At 45.1% G+C, this 24,874-nt stretch overlaps 1 protein-coding gene across 1 annotated transcript in view; it reads left to right on the top strand.

Annotated features, from left to right (window-relative positions):
- The first annotated feature begins 4,689 nt into the window (after nt 1–4,689).
- LOC147716881 (B-cell antigen receptor complex-associated protein beta chain-like) overlaps nt 4,690–24,874 on the top strand; it is a 218,745-nt gene continuing 198,560 nt past the window's right edge. The window contains exons 1-2 of the mRNA XM_086923781.1: nt 4,690–4,822; nt 8,345–8,386. Of these exons, the coding sequence (XP_086779907.1) occupies nt 4,756–4,822; nt 8,345–8,386 (109 nt within the window). The 5' untranslated portion in view covers nt 4,690–4,755. The remainder of the gene's footprint in view (nt 4,823–8,344; nt 8,387–24,874) is intronic.

The following is a 24,874-nucleotide window of genomic DNA, read 5'->3' on the forward strand; positions in this document are numbered from 1 at the left end:
TGGGTGCACTTAAAACTGTTCCTGTACTCCTGCGTTCTCCTATCCCCTTCGCTGTGAATTCTACGAGACACCCCCCCACACTCAGGACTCCTGTTTTCCAGGTCTGGTCTACCTCCACTCCTGGTATGACGAGTGTCTCCGCTTCCGTCCTGACCCTTCCCGTCCCACTCCGGACTGCTTTCGTCAGCCCCACAGTGAGTCCGGGTCCTGCTATCCTGGCTTTCCCTTCCAGCTTCCGCTACTATGATGCTCTTGTGAGCCTCTACTGCCTCATCCCATTTCTTCATGTACTCGCTTAGCTCCTGGAAGGATTTCCGTCCTGATCCCCTCAGGTCTATTGGCCATCTAGGGCCCCCCGGATCTCCTGTCTTATCAGCTGCTGTATGTACTGGGGTGCTCCACTCCTTTGGTCTTGGCAACTGACTTGGGGAATTGATTGTATCGTTCCTCCTTGCCATCTCTGCTCTCTCCCTGTCCATTCGTACCTGTTCCTCCCCTCTTGCTCTCTCTGGGTCATAAATCGATACTATAGGACCTATAGTAACAGGTACTTGCAAGGCATCTGGCAGTGCGTAGGAAGTGGCACACTCTGTTTCTGGCACCCTTTGTACCACAAACCTTCCGACTACCTTCTGCACCGAACTAGGTTGAGACAACTCTTTACTTGCCGTGGGATCCCAATCTGTAGTGGGAAGCGGTCCATACTCCCCTATGCTAGGCCCCCCTTCCCTGCATGGCTCGACATTTCCTGTCTCTTTATTGTACGGGGGTGGCCTATCTGTTAGTAACCTATTTATCAGGCTGTCTTCTGTCTCGCTCTCATCATCTTCCTCGAATGGGCTCTTGTTTCCTGCCACCTCTAATACTGGGTACAGTTTGTTTACTTCAAGGTTATGCTCTCTCCATCTTTTAGCATCCGCATCCCATTTGGCATCCTGCACTGCTCTTACCGATCGTTTCACCCTTTCTTGTCGTCTATTCAGGTTCCTCTCGTGCGCTGCCCTAATCCATGCATTGAGAGCTTCAAACTGGGTCGGTCTAGGCATAGGTCTCATTGAGGTCATGACTGCTTTTAATCGGTGTAGCACCTCTAATATGAACGTCCCGTACTTTGGAAACGTCAGTTCCTCATTTCCTTCCGTAATCTTACTCCACTCCGAAATCCACAATATAGTGTGTAACCCAACATTTGTCGCCAATTAATAAGCCGGCGTACCCTCCGGCGGGGCTTCTTCCCCATCATAAGATCTCCGTCTCTCTCTTTTAAACGCTGCTCTTAACCATTTAAAACATTTCATGATTAAACGTACAATTTCCAGCCTCGCTATTCTGTTTACTTCCTGATGACAATCCACCAATCCTAGCGCGGCTTTGCTAGCTGGCCTATCACAGCGCGGTCTTGCTCCGGCCGGCCAATCCCAGCGCGGCACTTTCTGACGTCACTCGTCTCCGCTTCGCAGCAGCACCCCTCCTTTCTCAGCTCGTCTCCCGGTCACACATGCGTCCCATTCATACACCGAAAAATGACTACTTCCGACTAAGCCGTCACTTCTCTTGACTGTACGTCCACAGTCTATCTGTAATTGTCACCACAACTGACAAAATGTCTTCCGTCTCTCTGATAGGTTGCTTACACACAGTAACTTCCGACCAGCATCCGTTACTCACGCACTCACTCTTACGTTCCCCCTATCTCGGTCCTGCGGGCGATCAATGGTACCTCATGACCCCCTTCACACTGGTTGACAATTACTCTGGATGTCCGATACACCCGAACCACTTAAGCTCTCCTTGAACTTAAGATTTGCACCGGTTGCGCGCGCTCACAACCTGTTCCACAGTCACTCTACAGGCATTCAACTCCGCCAGACATTACAACATAGATACAACACAAAAACACCGCAATCTAACACGCATGACCCTTTATACTCACTCTCGACCGATACTGCTGCTTTTCTGTCTCACGTCATCCGGACCTTCTTCGGCGGGCGGTTCTTCCGGTCATCGATCTCTAGGGGCTTGGGGTAATCTAACCTGGCCTTGATCACCTTCCTCAAGAGGGCAAGTATCCTCTATGGCTACCAACTGCAGGGGCGAGATTTTAGATCTCTATCTTATCACTCTAGATCTAAACCCCGTTCTGGTCGACTGAACCTTTATTGCCTGTCGTTGAGGAAAGAAAGTGCATCCAATACCAGGTTAGTTGATCAATAATGAGCTCGACTCTGAAAAACCACAGACTACTTCTAGCTTTAAAGATTTATTACAGAGTCAAAGTTAACTGCAAGTACAGGCATCTCAAAATGAGATTCAAAAGGTATACAGGCACCACTACATACATGTGCTCTCGAAAGGCCCTTAGGCGAGCAAAGAACACAACTAGGACTAATTCCAGAATTAAAAGGGCTGCAAGCATAGACACAAATTGTGATCTCTCCGTCATTTACAAGAGGAGGGAAGGTTTCAGGTTAGGCTGTCCCTACCCTGCTCTAGATGGTATCCCTACTTAACAGAGTCCCAACCTATCAAAAGGTGTCAGCTGTGAATGACTTCCTAAGAAGATCACCCACTCTTAGTCTCTAAGTGAAACCTATGACCGCCAGTCATGACCCCTCTCTGCCTACCCATCCGCTCTCTGAAGGGTCCTCAGGCATCTGCTCTAACTCCACCCCGGGGTGCTGACCCTAATACAAATCACAATAACATTTGAGACGCCCCTCGTGAGACGCCCCTCACGTGGTGACGATTCTGGCTTTTTCCGTGATGATCTTCCCTTGAGCCTCGTGCGTTAGCGTTGACCTTGCTTCTCAGACTCTTCTCCGGCCTGCCGATACTCCCTAAAACATTCCTGAACCCTCCTCCATGTCTGCGCCAGTCTCTTGAACAGAACTCTATTCATCCAATTATTACTTGGATCCCCCTCACATATGCAGACAGACATCCGTAGCTGAATCTCCATTCCCATAGACTTCTAACAAAAGTTTGCAACTTATTTCCTGACACAGCTCGGCCTGTACCAGTACGTGCAAATCAGAAACCCTTTTATCACTTCAGGCCTACAACAATTCTCGCAAAGGTCAAACTAAAATAACATGTTAGCATCTCATTGTTAATTAATAAAAACACATCTATGGAATATAACTCCAACGAATAAACAAATCATTATAATATTAGTGCAGTCCATGTCAATGCAAAGGTGTATACATTTCTACCCTTCTGGCCTAGCCATGAGGCCTGTTCCCTTCCATGCTTACAGCATGACATTCTCCTATTAGCAGCTACATAACATGGACCATGATTAATCACGTCTAATAAGGTTATACATTTCACACATTTCTTCATTAGTTCCACTTCTATATGAAATCTCTAGATTAACTACACATTTCCAAGTATAGGTGAATATATTTTCAGCACTCATAGCATTTCTCTTATGATTTGTGCGTACTACTTGCAACTTTGGTACACTCATACATTTTGTTCAGTTTGCGCTCTCTCAAGATCTACTAGCAGCGGAAGAGGCTGAGAGGAGGCGGATGGATGTCGCAGATGGTCGTTGTTGTAGCGTGAAGAGTGGGTCAATCGTTTGTTGCTCTAGCTTAGTCTTGGGCATCCTAGCAGGCTGGCATTACTGTAGGACAAAGTGCGGGTCTCGTATTGCCGGCAGGGCCGGTTCTAGGATTTTCCGTGCCCTGGGCAAAAGGGAATGTGCGAGGCCCCTGACAGTTACACACGTGACACCTTCTGGGCTCGGGGGAAACTGCTTTGTGCAGACTCCACTTGGGCCGTAGCTCCTCCTCTCAGCCACCCTCAAGCCACCCTATAGCCCATTTCGGACTGAAGGTGTGAGATTTGCTTGGGGCTGAGAGCTAAACCTGTGTGGGCTAAAGTGCCGACAATGGGCATCCTGCGGAGTCTCTGAATGGGCAGCCCGAGAGGTGTCCCCCTCCCCTAGGCCTTCACATGCTATCCCTTAGAGGCCCCAGGAGGGGGGCCCTCTCCCATGAGCCCAATTGTAAAGAGACTAATTTCTTTCACTTTGATCGGCAGGGGTACAAGAGGACTGGTGGAGTGTTGCCATTGTGCGGGGCCCCATGCTGTTAGGCAGAGTGCGAGGCCATGGGCAGCTGCCCACGATGCCCATGCCTAGCGCCGGCCCTGATTGCCGGTCATCACTGGTGGTCACGGTTGACGCAAAGACCAGGTCTAACTGGAGCTTCACGTTGGAAGTCGTCATGTACGGCAAAGTCTTGACGTGAATGGGCCTAGTACGTTGCTTAATTTTAATTTTAAACTCTCTTTTTCGTCTCCTTGCTGACTCTTTCTTAGCGCAGAGACCTCGGTTTCTGTGAGTGCCTACGACATAGCATAACTGCTTATTAGTTGTTAGACATATCACATTCACACAACCCACCGAGTTATCAACCTGGTTAACACTCTAGTGCATTATACGATCACATAAACATTGCCTAAATAAGATGTCATCTTTTCTGAACGTAATTGTTCTCAAAATTCAATCCGAAGCAAGCTAGCCAGCTTTATTTGGTATCTGCTACCAGCACCTGTGTGTGTGTGTCTCTCTTTACGCGCCAGTCTTGCTTTAGGAGGGGCTTCCTCTCTGCAGAAATATTTACATGAGGAGGGAGAGTCGGCGAAGCGTGTCAGACTGGCGCCCTTTCGGTTGTGCTGATCTGAGCCCAGCAGATTGCTGACACCTGTGTCTTCAAGCAGGCTGCCCTCGCGCCCCTTCCGAGTGTCATGGCTGGCTCTGGGCTAAAGCTCTGTGCAGTGTATGGGAAGATGTTCCTCCTGCTGCTTTTCATAGGTACGTTATCACATTTTATCCTCCTTGACGTATGGTACAAAGTACATTTTGCGAGTGAGCCATGCAAATGAGATCGGTTGTTTTGGCAGAACTGCTTAAATAAACACGTTATTCTTTCCAATGTGTTTTTAGAACCTAAAAACCGAAGTAATTTGAAGTGAAGGAGCGCACGTCGGACTCTTATTCACTCATTGGCCTCTCTGCCATCCGTGCTTATCTATGGTAGTGTAGTTAGTGCCACACACCCTGACTTACTTCACCCACCACAACTCTGGATACAATTATTTCGGCTTGAACACCTCGTCTGTCTGTTACCTTGATTTGACCAGTATGTCAACCTGCCATTACTTCAACCAAACATTACTGCAATCTAATAACACATTTTTGCGGTTCGTTATTTGATCATCGCAAACAGCTATGTACATATGCGTGTTTCACATATTTAGCAATTCCCAGTGGGAATTAGACCTACCTCACCAATATTCACGAGGTAGGTCTCTGTCTGCGACCCACTGGGAATCGCAAAAATCCCAGGGATTATGGCCTACTGGGGTCAGCAGACCGCCATGCCTTTGACTGAGTTTAAATAAAGCAACTTTTTTTTTTTTAAATGCAAGCTGTTTTAGAAAACAGAATGCGTTTCAAAAATAAAAATGAAACGTTTTCTTTTCATTTTGGAAGAGTAAGCCGTAGTTTGTGGTACCACTGCCTGCTCTTAAAAATTATTTTACAAGCATTCACAAAGGGGACCCATTCCTGTTTGCAGATGGGTTACCACCTACTACAAGTAGGCAGTAAAATGTAAATGTTTCGCGATGGCATTTCGGTTGAGAAATATTTACACATGCCACTGCAATTCAGTATTACCAAATCACAAAAGAGAGCTTTGTATCTTGAAAAGGGCTTTTTTCTGGTTGCAAATGGGCCGATTTTGAGAATTGTGTCATTTGTTGACCTAAAAAATGCTTTGTACATCTGCCCTAACTGAAGCAATGGTTAATTATAATAGTAGAGGTTGGAGTGCTGGCTCCAGTCTTACTTATTCAATGGTTACTATCCGTTAGAGACAGAAATGTTAAGTAGGTCACAAATTGAAGAAGTAGTACAGGGTCATCAAGGTGAAAACATGAGATGTTGTAGGGCTGGGCATCACGAACAGGTCCTGGACTCAGTAAAGGTGGCAGGATCTTTAGCCCTATACCGAAGCAGTGAGCCAAAAAGGGTTTTCTGTGGTTTTAATACATAGAGTAAAGTTTATAAGGTGACATTTTTCTGCAGGTTTTAATGTATCAGGTAAAGTACCACCTGCAATACAAAAACAGGCTGTTGCAAGTCACCAAGGAGTACCGTGACCATGTAGAGGACCCAGGCCGAACGTAAAGTTCCTTTAGAAGGTCATGGAACTCCAGAGCTTTTAAACATGTGACAACATTTGACCAGTAAAAAGGAACACTTGAAAGCAAGGTTCATTTTACCACGACAAGAGCATACACGCATGGTCATTGGCCATTGCAGGGACCAGTGCCATTTGTTGTCTCTCTGTAAGGTCATGCGCTGCATGGACGTTAAGCAGACAACCATAATTTGCAGTATTACAGAAAATTAGCAACTCTCTACTGCACAGACACACACTGGCACAGTGTGCAACTACAGAGCAGCACCCCCTGCACTCCCTCACTGATTAGAAATCTTGCCTGTCCTTCTGCAAAGGTGTGCTGTTGGCAGACTCAACACTGAGTAGCCCACGCATACGCATAAAGGACTCCTAAAGAGCGCACTGGTCTGTAGGCCCAGTCCCCTGCAGTTTGTTAGTGCAGAACTAGTCCACACGGCCCAAATGGGGTAATTCGCTGGCTTTGGTAGATGGTTAGAGTTCCCACTGCCCTGCTGCAGGAATGCAGTTTAAATCTCAGTGGGGTTCTCCTTGCCTCCGACCAAAGACCCTCCCAGAGGGACATGAAATGGCCACAAATTGTCATTTGTGACTGTCTTGGCCCGGTGCTTTCCACAAATGAGACCAGGCTCTGGGCCAATGGATTGTCCATCATTTGTACGTCCCACGCAACCATGCAAATAAGGGAACGTCCTCTCAAGAAATCATGGTTGCAGAAACAGTGTCTCTGTTTTTGGTGTCGACTCCTGTAATGCCCGAAATGCGTAGCCCAAAATGAAAAGAGCAGCATCCACCATTTTCCAGGCTTTTACCTTTGTTTATGCCAAGAACATGTTTTGCCACATCTGTCATGCTTAGGTTTGCCCGCCGTTGGAAACAAATATGTGATATTAGCTTCTCAAGAGTATGACATGGAGACCTTCTAATTCTGGTTTTAGGGTGTAAACACGAGGGAAACAGACGGTTTTCGATCTTGCTTCAGACAATGATTGGCAACTGAAAGATACATTTTTTCTAAAAGCTGACAGAAGTTATAGTTTTATAATTCTTTTATAAGTTGGCTGAAGAGGCCAACAAGTGCTACTGAAGAGTTTAACAGTGGCACACGGGCCACTTAAACTTCTCTATTAGATGTTGGCAAAATTAGAGAAGACCGCCGACCCAGAGGCCATCTCTATACATTGAAAAGAACATAAATAAACGCCCGAGAAACCAGTATTTTTAAAGCGCAGACTAATCACCCCTAAGGGTCTCAAGGCAGTGGGGGCCATCGAGGAGATTAATTGAGCTACTGTCCAGAGTCACACAATGCTGAGCTGATCTGCCTCCAGCGCTGGGGATCGAACCACGAGCCCCGCTCTCGGGAGTCAGCCACCCTTTCCGCTGCGCTACACCTCTCCAACACTGGTCCAAATCAATGTACTAAAAATGTGGGGGTTGGTCGCAGTCTGTTTTGACCTCTATTCACCAAACCTTTAATATATTTTTTCTTTTTTTAAAACAAAGTCCGATAACAGGAGACCTCCCACACCAGGGCAGTTTTCTCCAAGGTTGAGGGGCCATTATAGCTTTTTTCCTTTCACCCAAAACAGGGCGGGTTGTGTATTGTTCGTCCACCGACTGCCCTTATCCTGCTGGGCCGTCAGAAGAATTATTTCATCAGTGGAGCCTAGGGAGGTTCTGTTAACGGAATACTTAGGGTTAGCCCATCTGTATATGAGGCAGGAGGACCAAGAGTTTGGGAGGCATGGTACTCCGTCGTGTTTGCTAGAGTACCTTGTCCAGCAAACGTTAACTCAGGCCTTAAGTAGCTACATATGCCGAATAAAAACGGAATTTTGGTAATTAGCCAGAGACTCCACTAAGATATTGTAATATTGTAATATTGACTAGACAATGTGCACCACAAATTCAGTTTTATTGTTGGTACTAAAGTAATAGGCATTATTACTATTGAAATCTGGCCCTTATTCAGAAAAACGCACTTTACTTAGGATAATAGTCCTTCACTACATTCGACTGTCATGAATACTTGACAGATCTTTTCAAACAGTATTTTAGACACTGTATTGATTTCTGTTTAAAAGTTAAAAATTCGATCTTAATTTCTTTTATTTTTTTATTTTCAGATAGAAAGCGAGTGGAAGCAAAAATCGACCAACAAGATTTGGGTAAAAAAAAATTAAGTGATAATTACAAGTGGACTGTGAAAGCATAAACTATAATACAACAAAGCATAAGCATGGGCAATTTTTTATTGATATTTCAACAATTATATATTGTATTTGTGTAATTATGTGCACCTGCCATAGCGTTCTCAATGCACCTTCAGACTGTGGCACATAGAAAACTGAGAGAAGATCCTATTGAAATGCATGCCTAAAGGAGTTGATCAAACCAAAGGACTTATTTGATATTTCAATAAACCCGCAAAGTCCAGTAACAAACATTGATAAAAAATATTTTTCTAGCGCATAATAGGGAATTTCCTCTCCAAAAGTCCTGTTTTCAGGTCTCGCCTACCAGACAGTACAAGCTGTCTGTTGCCAACAAAACTGATTGTCAGCTTACAGTGGGCTTAGAACCAGCCCATTGCTCACCAATGGTTGTCTTTACTGTCACTCATATTTGCTGGCTTTTTATTTGTTACCTTATGTGGGCTTTCCTACTTATTGAGCTTGTAACTCTCCTGGAACATGGACACATTGCTTTCGTCCTTCTGGCATGTGATCCTCTTAGACCTAGAGGGAAACACAGCCATTTTACATACACACAGGTGTTTTCAAAGTTGATTTCACTCTCACAAATTGACTTTTGATACACATTTGTGACCATGGCAGTATGGATTAGTTTCCATAAAACTATACTTGCTTACAAAATCAACTTTGCAAAAACACTGTCATGAGACTTTGAACATTACATACAAGATCTATACTTACATTGTGCAAATGTGATTGTTTGATTTCTTTCATGCGGCGCACAGCTATCCATATTACATAAACAATGGTGGCCTGACTAGAATCTCAACCCAAGGCAAGGAATCTTTCTATTGTAAATAAACAAGCATTTCCGGGTTTAGGGAGAGGAGCAGTTGCGGTCACTTCAGAGATCGCTACATGCTGAAACCTCAGCCCAGCTTTTAGCTGATCCCTCAGCGAAGGGATGTCCAACTTGTGACAACGACGTGGACCTACATTCTTTCCATTCAGGTAATGGGGTTGGATCATCCAATGGGGGATTTCTAGCAGAACACATACATTCACCCTAGGCATGTTTTAACACATAGCATGAGCTATAAATATATACACATATATATATAACCTACTGGCGGTCACCAGTAGGTACTAATAGTTAGGACCTAGTTTCCACAGGAAAAATGTTTTTTCTATTGCCAATACCTTTAGCGTCGGTTGGCGAATCTTCGCACAAAATTGTCAAAACTAATGGGTCCCTCCGGTCAGCTCCTGTCTTGAACGTTTCGAGGTGATTAGTCAAGCGGGGGCCAAGGAAAAATGTGGATCCCAAAACGCGTTTTCTCCATGTTAATTTCCGTAGGAAACTTTTGTTGCGGCTCCAGCCCGAACTGCTGAACGGAGTTACACCAAATTTGGCAGAGAGGTAGCTATTTGTCCAGAGTGCACTCTTTGCATTAAATTGTGTAAATCTGTTAAGTAGTTCCTGAGGAATTCAAAAATAAAAAGAATTATATATTTGGTTGCCGCAGTAGATCAGCTAACCCTCCCGATCACGAGCTTGTCTTTGATTGCCTGCCAACACTTCAGACCATGAAGTGTTGGCCGCCATCTTGTGACTCTGTAAAACTGAGTCACAAGCAAAAAGGGAAGAAAATGATTAAAAGAAAAGGGGGCAGGGTAGAAACACCCTGACCCCCAATGCCTGGTCAGGGGGTCCCACTGGGACCCCAGACCCAAAAAAGCAATATTTAAATATTTTTGGTGGGATTCGTGCAGGGTGTGGAATCCCGCCGAAAAATGATTACAAAAACGAAGTACGGCCTCCCGCGCTTCGTTGCTTTTAAGCCCCCGTGTGGGCCAGGTGCTGGGGGCAAAGTATGATTGTCATGAGGGGGCCCCCACAACCCTGGGGACCGCCACCTCTCTGGGGCATTGTTACTAATGTGCAGGCTGCACATGCCCCCCGCAGCCCTGGGGACCGCCACCTCCCTGAGGCATTTGTAATTATGAGAGGGGGGCCTCTTGGGCCCCCCCCAAGCCCCGGGGACTGCCACATCCTCAGGGCTTAAAGATAACTAAAGAAAGTGTGGGGGGATTCTGCCACTCCCCACACTGACCCGGGGACCACCACTTCCCCGGGGCTAACTTTAATTACGGGCGGGGATCTGTTGCGGATCCCCGGCCCCTGGGACTACCACCTCACCAGGGCTTTTTTCACGAAGAGAAGGGGGCTGCACGCCCACCCTCCAGAAGCCATCGTTGGCCCTGGGGACCACCAGACCCCAGGGCCGGTTTCAACAATGTCCTGGGGTGCCTATTCCCGGGACATTGCAGTTTGCAATGACAGGGCAGGTACACTGCTTTGCTTTGTGGAAGCGAGAGCAGGAAACCTGCACTTGCTTCCACAAAGCAAAGCAGATTGCTTTTGGACAAGGGGAGCTGCATGTTAGCAGCTTCCTTTGCCCAAAAGCAATGCCAGCTCCCACAGCAGACGAGGAGCTAGCAGGGACCACATGGGCATTGGGGCTCCCCCCACAGTCCCAGATGTTGAGGCTAGGCCCCAGCGAATGTGGTCCCCGGGGCCTGAAGTGGCCCAGGAAGGGGAGCCACGCAGCCTCCCTCCTGTAATTAAAAATAAATATATTAATAAATGAAAGAGGCAAAGCCCTGGGGGATGGGGTCCCTGGGGCTAAAAATGGCCTCAAGAGGGGGGCCGCTTGGCCCCTCTTCTTAAAAATGAAAATATATATAAATAAGTGGCCATGCCCCGGGGGATAGGGTCCCCGGGGGATAAATATTGCAATAAACTATGTCAAAGGTCCTGAGGGGATGGGCCAACAAAATATTATGAGAAAGGGGCCACACAGCCCCCCTTCTAACAAAAAAAAACTGGCATCTCGCCGGAGGCCTCGCTCCATACCTGCACCACTCTGCAAATGCGCCTCCTGGTGCGTTTTAAGTTAGAGATTAAGTCCCCTTGAATCCTGATGGTCCCTGGGGGCCAACTAGCCCACCAGGTACCTCCAATAAACCCCACACAGGGAAATTGCTGAGAGGTGGTCTGAGGCCACAGCCCTTTTTACACCACTCTGCAAATGTGCCTCTTGGTACATTGCTGGTGGGGCGAAGAGGTTCTCTTGTGTCCTGAGGACCTCAGGACTAAAGTGGACTTCATCACCAGAGCAACAGTGTACCAGGAGGTGCATTTGCAAAGTGGTTAAAAAAGGGGCGTGGCCTTGGACCACACTCAGCAATCCAGCTGTGTGAGGATTACTGGAGGTACCTGGTGGGCTAATTGGCCCCCAGGGACCCTCAGGATTCAAGGGGACTTAATCCCCCAACCCAGAACATTCCAGGAGGTGTATTTGCAGAGTGGTGGAGAAAGGGAGCATGGGCTGAGTCCACCTGTCAGCAATAGTTTACAACATCAGGGAAAGATCTTCTTGGTGAAGGGCAATTTCCACTCCTAGCGAGTGGTAAGTCCAGCCACAGCTTGCGCCCTCAGTTGAAGAGTAATTACAAAAAGGCTGTGCTGTTCCTAAAGATTATCAGGAATGTACAAAACTCTAAATGTGTGGGATGTTGTAGGGTCTCGTGGAGTCCTACAATTGGGCATCCATTTTGTGGATGTAATGCCCTCACACACCCTTTCAGGTGTCATGCTTCATCATCTGGGCTTGCTCCTTGTTGGGTCGGCGGTGAAATACCCAATGGGCAACCCCTCAAAGAGGGGCTCTTTGGCGGAGATCTTTTATCCAACTGCCATTTAGATGAAGTGTGGGTGGGGGGCCCGAAATGCGTAGACGTGTCTAAGTGGTTAAAATAAAGCTAGGAGTACCGGGAATGACTTTATTCTGGAGGTCCCCTACTTTAGTTAAAATCAAACTAACTAGTACTCGCTGGGATATTATGCTCCCAAGTCACGAGTCACAAATTAGTGTGTGCTGTAGTTGGTTGACATGATTCTCGCTCTGGTGCAGTGGCTAGTGATTCTTCAGGACCTACAAGTGAAACTAAGTATTTTAGTCAACTGTCTACGTCAAAGTGATTGGTATCTTTTATTCAGAATACATTCAAGTCTAGTATGTACACAGAAAAAATAGTGTTTCCTGCATGATACCTGTGTTGGGCTGCATCAACCTGGATTGGGAGAAAAGGAGCAAATCACAACAGGTATTGGATAAAAACAATGGTCAAGTATATTCCTTGTGCCATGCTGGAAAAGGTGCTGCTAGCATGTGGGTTCAACAATGTTGAACACGTGTACGTGCAAATCCTTAGTGAGCAACAATGTGGGCATGCTCCTGTAGAAAAAATGTCAAATTGTTTAAAACTGTAAAAAGAAGAACTCTGGTTTAGAGACATTCATGTAGTATTAACATTGCCTGTAGGCAGGTTTCTGACTCACCTAAATGGTTAAATGTGCAGACAACAACAGTTTCTGACTGGTACAACAGCGGGTAAAGTCATCCAACATGTGGCTAGTTGTAGGATGAAACCTTAAGTTAGAGAGTAATCACCAAGAATGTGCTCTATGAGCTGTGGTGTCTCAAAAACGACTAGGGGTAGGGGTGGGTGGCTGTAGCCCCAATCCCCATAGGAGACAACTGAAGCTCATGGTGCTAAAAATTGTAACTGTTTAAATGCCCTGCGCAAGTAGCAACGTCATACAGGAGCAGGGTAAGCTGGTGAACGAATGAGGCAGCGTGGCTCAGCTTGGCCGGCGTATTGGTTATAGTGAAAGTCACTGTGGTCTGTTAAGTCTATTATGGTGTAGTGGGGGTTGCAATGCTGCCGGGTGGCGTGTCAATAACCTGGCGCCTAGGCAGTTAGCCATCCCATCACTCAATAGGGTAAAGTGGCATAAAGCGGTTCAAAAGTAATTGGGTTAGTTACATGATGTAAACAGGCAGTCCGGCCTGGTCCGGGTATTGTGATAATTATTGAGCCTCCTCAATGCCCGGTATTGCATGGTGTCAGCCCCCTTGTGCTCCAAACTGCATAAGACCAAACACTCAAATTAACGTTCAAAATAAGCTTTCAAAATAAGCGCTGCATGTAATCGAGGGTGCACTATGTTAAGAACACCTAAGATTCAAACCACAGTGTGTACACCACGGCAAGAGTTGTGTGAAATGATGCAGTTCATAAGACATTGGGCCGGTTGACATAAGATGGCGGCCCGTCGTGGTCCGGGTATTGTAATGAATATATCGCCTCATCGGTACACAGACAAAATATCGAGTTTTAAATATCGATATACAATAATATCGAAGTTTAAATATCGATGGGACAAAATATCGAAGGTAAGTAATATCGACAGTCTTAATATCGATATTAGTATGATATCAGTAATATCGAAGTTTTAAATATCGATGTCAATAATATCGAAATAAATAACTTCGATGTTACTAATATCAATTTTTAAATAAATTTAGTGTATATATCATATTGTATTTATTATGTTTTATTATTTATTTTTAATGTAATTTAATTAAATATTGTCTTTTACTACTGTAGCGGGTTGTGGGTTTATAGGGGAATAGGGTGGGAAGTAATTTAATTATGTTAAATTAATTATTAATTAGTAGGAATTATTAATTAATTAATTGAGAAATAATTTTTAATAATTTTCATTAATTGATTAATTGATAAATATGTTCTGTAGCGGGTTATGGGTTTATAGGGGAATAGGGTGGGAAGTAATTTAATAATAATTAATTAATTAATATATGTTTGTACATATTTTAATTAATAATTATTTGCTAATTATTTATATTAATTAGTTCATTAATTAATATAATTTTGTACATATTTTTAAGTATCAATTAGTTGGTAATTAATTAATATTAATTAGTTAATTACATTAATTTTAGTAATTTTTTTATATAATATTTTTTGTTATTCTTAATTAATTAATTGGGAAAAATAATATTAATTATTAAATTAAATTAATTACAGCTAATGTGCTAATATATTTACTTTATTGTTATTGTTAATTAATAATTAATTGGTAATTAAATAATATTAATTAATTTTGGGTAAAGGAGTATTTTTAGGGTTCAGGGTCAGTTTTCAGTTTTTGGGTGAAGGGGTATTTTTAGGGTTCAGGGTCAGTTTTCAGTTCTTGGGCAAAGGGGTATTTTTAGGGTTCTGGGTCAGTTTTCAGTTTTTGGGTAAAGGGGTATTTTTAGGGTTCAGGGTCAGTTTTCAGTTTTTGGGTAAAGGCGTATGTTTAGGGTTCAGGGTCAGTTTTCAGTTCTTGGGTAAAGGGGTATTTATAGGGTTTGGGGTCAGTTTTCAGTTTTTGGGTAAAGGGGTATTTTTAGGGATAAGGGTCAGTTTTAAGTTCATGGGTAAAGGGATATTTTTAGGGTCCAGGGTCAGTTTTCAGTTTTTGGGTACAGGGGTATTTTTAGGGTTCAGGGTCAGTTTTCAGTTTTTGGGTAAAGGGGTATTTTTAGGGTTCAGGGTCAGTTTTGGGTTTTTGGGGTACAGGGATATTTTTAGGGTTCAGGGTCAGTTTTGGGTTTTTGGGGTACAGGTGTACAGGGTAAAAACAAAAAAATATTACATTAAATCAATTAAATAACATTAAAAAAAAGAAAATTACATTAAATTATTAAGTGTTTTATTTATTTTAAATGTATATGTATTAGTTTTAATTTTGTTTTAATATTTTTATTTAATATTTGTAAAATTATATGTATTTTTAAATTATTTTTCCATTATTATTAATGCATTTAAAAAAACGATATTTTTAATTCCGATATTTTTGTACTACGATATTTTTTTCTCGATATTTTTGTACTTACCTTTATGAAGATAGGATTCCGATATTTTTGATGTCGATATTTTTGTTCCGATATTTTTGTAGTTCGATATTCTGTCTGTCGATATTATGTCAGACATTCGCCTCATCAATGCCTGATATAACCTGGTGTCAGCCCCTTCGTGCTCAAAACTACATAAAGCCAAGCACTCAATTTAAGGTTTAAAATAAACCCCGCCTGTGGTTTAGAGTGCGCTATGTTAAAAGCGCGTATACCCCGGAGGTGGCGGGTTTCCAGTAGTATGGGGTTCCCAATGTCTCCCAAACTCTAGCGTGTGTCCACTTACTTGATCATCCCGTGTAGTAGCATCTAGCACCTACATCTCGCCGCTGGAACCGGGTGGTGATTGTCCGTCCGACGGCTGTGTCTAAAGAGGAAGTGCTCCTAGTCACGTGGTTCCGTGACTGAGCGGAAAGGTGTAACTGCTATCAGTTTGGGCGACTGTGGCGGCCATATTGGAGTGGGGGTTTGCCCATGTGATTAGATGGGGCCGAACCTTGGTGTAGTGGGTGCCACGACCCCTAGAGCTAAGGTAAGTGCGGTCAAGAGGATCCAACTAATAATTGTGCGCAACGCAGTGGCCCATGTCATTAATCTAGGTGCAGTGCCTCAGTGCCTCAAATGTCGATCTCCGTGTGTGGAAATTAGAAGGAGATCGCTTAGAGCCTTGTGCACTCCGCCTTGTTCATTATGGGGGCCTTGTTACCAGATTAGTGAATGCTATGATCAGACTGTGTAAGGATTGTAACGGCATGCGTCCTTCCTTGGAATTAAATAAGAAACGGACGTGAGGCTGGTGGCCATGACACAGTGGTGTCCCAAACAGTGGGGGGGGGGGGGGCGCTAGAGCAAAGCAATAAGTGGCCATTCAGGAGGCTTACAAGGCACTCCAAGGAATTTCCTCATTCAGGCCTCTGATGTCAGAAGATAGTCTATGTATCCAGCGTTGTTCTTTAAAGAACAGGCTCTGTTTTGATGTTCTGGGGTTGGCTTCAAGGATGAGCAATCGCAAGGAGTCAGGTGTGTGGTTAATCTCTAGGTAGTGTTTGCACATCTTGGTGTTGCTCTTCTTACATCGGAAGTTGCTCCGATGTTCAGAGATACACGTCTTCATCTGTCGGGATTCATCCCAATGTAGTATAACTCACATGGGCAGATTAAGAGGTAGATGCAGTTCACAGTGTTGCAGTTAATGTGACTCCTCATCTCCCAAGTGAAGGTGTCGGACAGGGTGATAGTTTTATGTATTTTTGTAAATGGACAGGCACTACAGCTGCCGCATGGGTAATGTCCCTTGACTGAGGGTAGCTGCAACAGGGTGATTTGTACTCAACTTGTCTGTTGCTTTTTAGGTCTTGTCTGTACCAGTATATCCTTGATGTTTTTAGACCTCCTAAAAGCGAACCTCGGTGGTTCCAGTTCCAAGGTCCCTGTGTTAAGGATCTGCCAATGGCGTTTCACAATTTTCCTAACTTTGTTGGAAGCTGGGGTGAAGGTTGTGACGCATGTCATCGGTTTGGTTATCTACAGGTTCCCTTGTTCTGTGTTCGAGCAAGCTCTCCCTGTGGTTATTGTGTGCCCTTTTCCTTGCTCTGAATTGTGTCTGACCCTGAGAAACTGCCCAAAAGGTAGATTGACTGTGAGGGCCCTAGGATGATGGCTCATGAAGTACAGGAGGCTGTTACGGTCAGTGCTGTTCCTGAACATGGTTGTACTCAGTCTCCCCCCTATCCTCTGGATGGTGAGATCTAGAAAAGGAATCTGGGAGGCAGATGCTGTCATGGTGAACTTCAGGTATGGGTTAAGTGTATTTAGCCAACTGAAGAACTCAGTGTATGACTCTTGACTACCTGCCCAGAAGACCAAGATGTCATCTATGTAGCATTTCCACAATTTTATATTGGGGTGGTAAGGATTTGACTGTGGCGAGATGTGCTTACCCTCAAAATCGGCCATGTATAGGCTACTCTGTAAGAGCTTTTTCCGCATATTCCATTCTGAATGTTGTGGGTGTGGGCGACTTCCATGGGCCAATGTTCAGTACCTCCTCAATTACGACTAGGGTGGCCTTCTGGGGAATGTTGGTATAAAGGGCCTCCACGTCTAACGTAATGAGGAAGTTAATTTCAGCACAGTCTCTGAATGCATGCAGTAGGTGCAGCATGTCAGTTGTATCCTAAATGTAGGAAGGGATCTGTTTGACCAAGGGTTGGAGAAAGTGGTCGCAGAATTGCGACAGGGGTTCCAGTACGGAGTCAATCCAGGAGACTATCGGGCGACCTGGAACTGGGGTGATCTCCTTATGGATCTTCGGGAGAATATAGAAATAAGGGACCCTTGGGTCTTTTTTGGCTTTCAGCGGACTCAACCAATCCTGATATGGTGATTTTGAGATGTTCCGTAGGATTCTGGAGAATCAGTGTGTAGTAGCGTGTATGGCTAAGTTGTCTATGACATTCAGTGTCATAGTCAGTGGTGTTCATTAACACTGTGGCACCCCCCTTGTCCGCTTGTTTTATCGTGATTTTAGCAGCCTACCCTGCTCCTGTATGACGTTGCTACTTGCGCAGGGCATTTAAACACACATAAAATTTTTTGCACCATGAGCTACAGTTGTCCCCTATGGGGGTCGGGGTTACATCCACCCACCCCTACCCATAGTAGTTTTTGTGACACCACAGCTCATAGAACACATTCTTGTTGATTAGTCTCTAACTTAAGGTTTCCTCCTACAACTAGCCAGATGTTGGATGACTTTACCCGCTGTTGTACCCGCCGGAAACTGTTGTTGTCTGCACATTTAACCATTTAGGTGAGTCAGAAACCTGCCTACCGGCAATGTTAGTACTACATGAATGTCTCTAACCCAGAGTTCTTCTTTTTACAGTTTTAACCAATTTGATATTTGTCCACAGGAGCATGCCCACATTGTTGCTCACTAAGGATTTGCACGTACACATGTTCAACATTGTTGAACCCACATGCTAGCAGCACCTTCTCCATCATGACACAAGGAATGTACTTGACCATTGTTTTTATCCAATACCTGTTGTGATTTGCTCCTTTTCTCCCAATCCAGGTAGATGCAGCCCAACACAGGTATCATGCAGGAAACACTATTTTTTCTGTGTACATACTAAACTTGAATGTATTCTGAATAAAAGATACCAATCACTTTGACATAGACAGTTGACTAGAATACTTAGTTTCACTTGTAGGTCCTGAAGAATCCCTAGCCACTGCACCAGAGCGAGAAACATGTCGACCAACTACAGCACACGCTAATTTGTGACTCGTGACTTGGGAGCATAATATCCCAGCGAGTACTAGTTAGTTTGATTTTAACTAAAGTAGGGGACCTCCAGAATAAAGTCATTCCCGGTACTCCTAGATTTATTTTGACCACTTAGACACGTCTACGTATTTCTGGCCCCCCACCCGCACTTCATCTAAACGGCAGTTGGATAAAAGATCTCCGCCAAAGAGCCCCTCTTTGAGGTGTTGCCCGTTGGTTATTGCACCGCCGACCCAACGAGGAGCAAGCCCAGATGATGAAGCATGACACCTGAAAGGGTGTGTGAGGGCATTACATCCAACAAAATGGATGCCCAATCGTAGGACTCCACAAGACCCTACAAAATGCCATACATTTAGAGTTTTGTACATTCCTGATAATATTTTGGAACAGCACAGCCTTTTTGTAATTACTCTACAACTGTCAGCAATCCCACTATTTGGGACATACTGAAGGTGTCTGGTAGGCTAGTTGGCCCCTAAGGACCCCCAGCACCAAAGGGGACTATCATCTCCACCCAAGAGCGTATCAGGAAGTGCGTTTTCAGAGTGATGTGGAAAGAGGACATGGCCTACTATGAGAAAGTAGAAATCCTGCTGTGTGGGACTTACTGGAGGTACAGGAGGGGTAGTTGGCCCCCAAGCTTGACCTTTGGGGCCAACTACCCTTCCTGTTACCTCCAGTAAGTCCCACACAGTGGGATTGCAAAGAGGTCTTCGGAGGCCATGCTCACCTTTTTCAACCACTCTGCAAATGCACCTCCTGGCACAGTACTGGTTGGGGGATGAGGTCCACTTTACTCCTGAGGGATTTTGGCGGCCAAGCAGCCCTCCTGGTACCTCCTGTCAGTCCTACGCTGTAAGGCCCCTTTCTGCACCACTCTGCAAACACGACTACTAAGTTATAGTTAGAAAATTGCATTAAAAAAACTTAGAAATTCGCTGAAAAAAACATAGGTTTCAGGGACGTTATAGCTAGAAATTAGCATTTAAAAAACCTTGGGAATTCACTGAAAAAAACACAGGTTTCTGGGACATTATAGTTATTTGGGAATTTCACTTGTACAAAACCAGAGAAATTCGGCCATTATAGTTAGTTGAGCTAACTACAACTCGGGTAATGCACTGCTGATGATGTCACATATTTTTCCTCACTCATGTCCTGGTCAGTGACATCACTGATAACATCACTGATGACATCTGAAATGACATCACTGATGACATCATCCACCTAATATTTGATGCACCTCCTCACACCCTAATATAACCTTTCTAAACCTACTCTAAAATACAAACCACAATTAATCAAAACCATAGACACACCAATTCCAGTTAGTACATACCCACTCACTGATTCATAGGTCTGCACACAGTCACTCATCAGTATAGCCACTGATATGTGCACTCATAAACCTATACAGATACTCACACACCGCCACTCACCCATAGAGTCATTCACACACCATGTCAGTCACTTGAAAGAATCAACCACAATGCTATTTCCTCATTATACAGTTATATATACACCACCAATCATTAACCATATAGACACTCATGCAGCCACTTACACACCAACAGACTGATACAGATTTTCACCCAGATTAGTCACTCGCCCATGCATTCAGTAAGACACATTTAATCAATTACTTATACAGTAAATCACGCACCTACTAAATCAGCCATTCAGTCACTCATACACCCACTCATTCTTCAATGAACATAGTTAGATTTTTCAGAAACACGCAGTCACCGGAAGATGTCATAAGTGATGTCATTTGAGATGTCATCATTGATGTCATCAGTGATGTCAATGACCATGTCATGAGTGATGTAATATGTGATGTAATCAGCAGTGCATTGCGGAGGCATGAGTTATAGTTAGCTCAACTAACTATGGGGCCAAATTTCTCCTTTTTTGTCCGAATGAAAGGTCCAACTTATTAAATGTCCCTGAAACCTGTGGTTTTTTCACTGAATATATATACATCTTCACTGAAAAAACAGTAGGTTTCAGGCACGTTATAGTTGGAAATTTGTAGTTTAAAAAACCTTAAAAATTCACTGAAACAACTATAGGTTTTAGGGACGTTATAGTTAGTTGGACATTTCACTCATAAAGAACCAGAGAAATTCAGCCGTTATAGTTAGTTCAGCTAACTATAACTCGCGCTCTGCAATGCATTGCTGATGACATCACATATTACATCATTCATGACATGGTCAGTGGCATCACTGATGACATCATTGATGACATCTCAAATGACATCACTGATGATATCATCCAGTGACTGTGTGTTTCTGTAAAGTTTAAATATGTTTTATATATATATATATATATATATATATATATATATATATATATATATATATTTATATATATATATATATACACATATATAAATATATACATATATATATATATATATATATATATATATATATATATATATATAAAACATATAAAACATATTTACACTTTACAGAAACACACAGTCACTGGATGATATCTGTTGACAATGGCGCGGAGGTGCTGTAAGATACGCTTGTGGATTTGTAATTTACTGCTACCAATATATTTGAGTTTACAGTCACATTCCAGTATATACACACAGTATTCAGTTCTGCAGGTTAAATGCTGTTTTATCTCCCTGGTAGTTATTGGAATTACTGTAGTGTAGTTTTTGGTGTTGACACCATGTTGACAAGCCTTGCAAGCCAGGCATTTGTAAAAGCCCCTGCTAGTCGGTCGCCATGGCTCTTTACCTATGTGTTCCTCACTGTTTTTAGAGAGGATGGAGCCCATGCTTAAACTTTTACGAAAAGTTATAGAAGGATTTAGGGGCATCACATTGCCAATCGTGGGATCATCTTTAACAAATATATATATATATATGTTAGAAATGGGATCCCTAGCTGGCGAGGGCTTGCGCCAAAGTCAGTCAGAGACCACCACTCCTAAGTCAGGGCAAGGGAGTTACACGCCAAGATAACCACTGCTCACCCTCTAGGTAACGTGGCGCGGGCTGCAAGGCTAAACTTGGAGGCGATATGAGTTAAGTATTTGCGCACGCACCCCAGCAACAACACCCAAGGCCCACCACAAAGGACACTCCACACAAGGTTATATAAAAATAGCCTTTGTATTACACCAAAACACATTAGATAAAACACACACTTTACAATGTGCCAACAGGCACGGGCAGAATTTACAGGGGATAATATGTACAGGGGACAGGGCCACATGGACCACTGTCAGGAATCAGCACTTTTAGAACTTAGAATACAATACTTGTAGCACAAAAATAGAACTTGAAACACACAACCAGTCACTACTGGTACCAGGTGAGCACCACCTATGCAATCCTCACTATCCTAGGAGATCACACAAGGGACCTGGGCCTCGCTAGTACCACCTGTACTAGCAAAACGGAAACCACCTAAGTATCGCTATACCTGTAGGGGTCTAAGGAAGGAAACACATGATGCATCACAATACATTCAGAGGTGTAAAAGCAACAACACACATGATGAACAAACTACCCAATCAGAGGTGTAAAGGTAAAGCACATGAAGCATAACATACAATCAGAGGTGCAAGGAACAGCAACACAATAGCGCAAAATCCACATTCGCCAACACCTGTGGCAGTTCCTGTGTCCCAATGTCAGGGCCTAAACGTGGCAGCTGCCCACAAAGTGCTGGGCAGCTGTGATGAAGATGCGGGCAACGTTGGAGCCTCACAGGCTCAAGACATGGCTGGGGCAGAAGGAAATGCCCCCGGGAGCCTCCTCTGGGCTCTGAACACAAATTGGCAGCCAAAGAGCCTCTATGTCTCTCTCTTCACAGAACCTTACCAACTCTCCCATACTGTATCCAAACAGATCACAGAAATCAAAAGCAGGCTCCATTCTGGTGGACGTTCTAGAGAAAAGATTACACAGGGAACTTAGGGGTCTGAGCTTAACACAGGAGTACACAATTCACAAAGGTTCAAAAAGTTCCCTCTCCCAGAGAACTCACACTCACTTGCCTAGTGCCACACACCATTCATTCACACACAACCCCCCCCCTCGGACTGGTAAGGCAGTTTCTACCACCCCTGATTCCTCAACCTGACCACATGTGACACAGGTACCAAACTCTGGGCGCGGGGCAGGGGAACAAATGTACTGGACACAAGTGCACAATGATACCTTTTGGAGAAGAAAATAATGGAACTTCAAAAACAATAATCCCCTAAAATATGGTCATCTAAAATGCAGAGTTTTGTAGTGTGGCCTGTCGCCACTGTGGTACAACGCAAACACAAATCCTTATCCTCACCGCTGCGTCCAATGTTAGAAATGGGATCCCTGGCAGGCCAGGGATTGCGCCAAAGTCAGTCAGAGACCACCACTCCTAAGTCAGGGCAAGGGAGTTACACGCCAAGATAACCCCTGCTCACCCTCTAGGTAACGTGGCGCGAGCAGCAAGGCTAAACTTGGAGGAGATATGAGTTAAGTATTTGCGCACGCACCCCAGCAACAACACCCAAGGCCCACCACAAAGGAAACTCCACACAAGGTTATATAAAAATAGCCTTTGTATTACACCAAAACACATTAGATAAAACACACACTTTACAATGTGCCAACAGGCACGGGCAGAATTTACAGGGGATAATATGTACAGGGGACAGGGCCACATGGACCACTGTCAGAAATCAGCACTTTTAGAACTTAGAATACAATACTTGTAGCACAAAAATAGAACTTGTAACACACAACCAGCCACTACTGGTACCAGGTGAGCACCACCTATGCAATCCTCACTATTCTAGGAGATCACACAAGGGACCTGGGCCTCGCTAGTACCACCTGTACTAGCAGGAAGGAAACCACCTAAGTATCGCTATACCTGTAGGGGTCTAAGGAAGGAAACACATGATGCATGACAATACATTCAGAGGTGTAAAAGCAACAACACACATGATGAATAAACTACCCATTTAGAGGTGTAAAGGTAAAGCACATGAAGCATAACATACAATCAGAGGTGCAAGGAACAGCAACACAATAGCGCACAATCCACATTCGCCACCACCTGTGGCAGTTCCTGTGTCCCAATGTCAGGGCCTAAACGTGGCAGCTGCCCACAAAGTGCTGGGCAGCTGTGATGAAGATGCGGGCAACGTTGGAGCCTCACAGGCTCAAGACATGGCTGGGGCAGAAGGAAATGCCCCCGGGACCCTCCTCTGGGCTCTGAACACAAATTGGCAGCCAAAGAGCCTCTCCAGGCTCTATAACAAATGAACTGGCCCCTGGGAGCCTCGTGGCTTCCACAGAACAAATGTGGGGCCTGGGAGTCCCTCACGGGGGACTCTGCATCCAAGGAAAATGCCCCCAGAGCCTCTCTCAGCACTCGAGCCTCTCCGGGCTCGTGAAGGAAGGAAATGCCCCCAGAGATCGTGGGAGCAGCCCGCTGCCAACCGGGGCCGCTCTGAGAACACTGATTGCCACCTCTGAACCCCCGGCCCTTCCCTGAGCAGGGGAGCGACCCGGAGCCTGCCCGCACTCACCGGCTGTTGGAGGCGGCGGCCCCTCGCGGCGTCAGCTCCTCTCTGCTGGGCTCTTCTGGGTGGCGGCTCCTCTCGAGAGCTCCCGCTCCTCGGGGGCTCTCTCCCCTCTTCTCCCTCTCTCCCTGGGGCTCTCCCTCACTCTTGGGAGCCCCTGGGGGGGGGGGGGAGACCAGGCGCCGGCTCTCTCTTCTCACCGGAGCGCGGGGTGAGCTCCCATCCGCTTCCGGTTGTCTCGATGTCCCGCCCAGGCCTGCCTGACTTCCGGTCTGGCAGCCAATGGCAGCCCGATCCCTTGGGCGAGCCTCCAGGCTCCGGGGCGCGCTGCTAAGATTACTGCGGTGAATTTCGAGGGGCAATGCCGGGTGGGCACCGGCTTCAATTAATATACAAAGCGAGGTGGCACTCGCTCGAAGGCGGCAATGTCCCTGGCAGGGCGGGCACCTGCCAGAGGACTCGAAAATCGTCATGCAGTGGGGCAAACGCCGGGTGGACTCCGGCTTCCAAAAGTAAAGCGCTCCTTAGCGCTAAAAGGCAATTAACAGCGCTCCCTGCGCTAAATGCAAAATAAAGCGCTCTTAAGCGCTAGAAGGGGAAAGAAAAGCGCTCCCAGCGCTATTAATCAAATGCAGCGCCCCCAGGCGCTATAGGACAGCAAAGTCCAGCAAAAGTCCTTGTAGGTAGGCAGGGGGGGCAAGGCTGGGCCCAGAGCCAGCACACTGGGTCTCCAGGCAGGGAGACACTCCAAGTGGCGGTCCTCTGGCCCAGCAACAGCAGCAGCAG

This window comes from Lissotriton vulgaris, chromosome 5 (genome assembly GCF_964263255.1).
Source record: "Lissotriton vulgaris chromosome 5, aLisVul1.2, whole genome shotgun sequence".
Lineage (NCBI taxonomy): Eukaryota > Metazoa > Chordata > Amphibia > Caudata > Salamandridae > Lissotriton > Lissotriton vulgaris.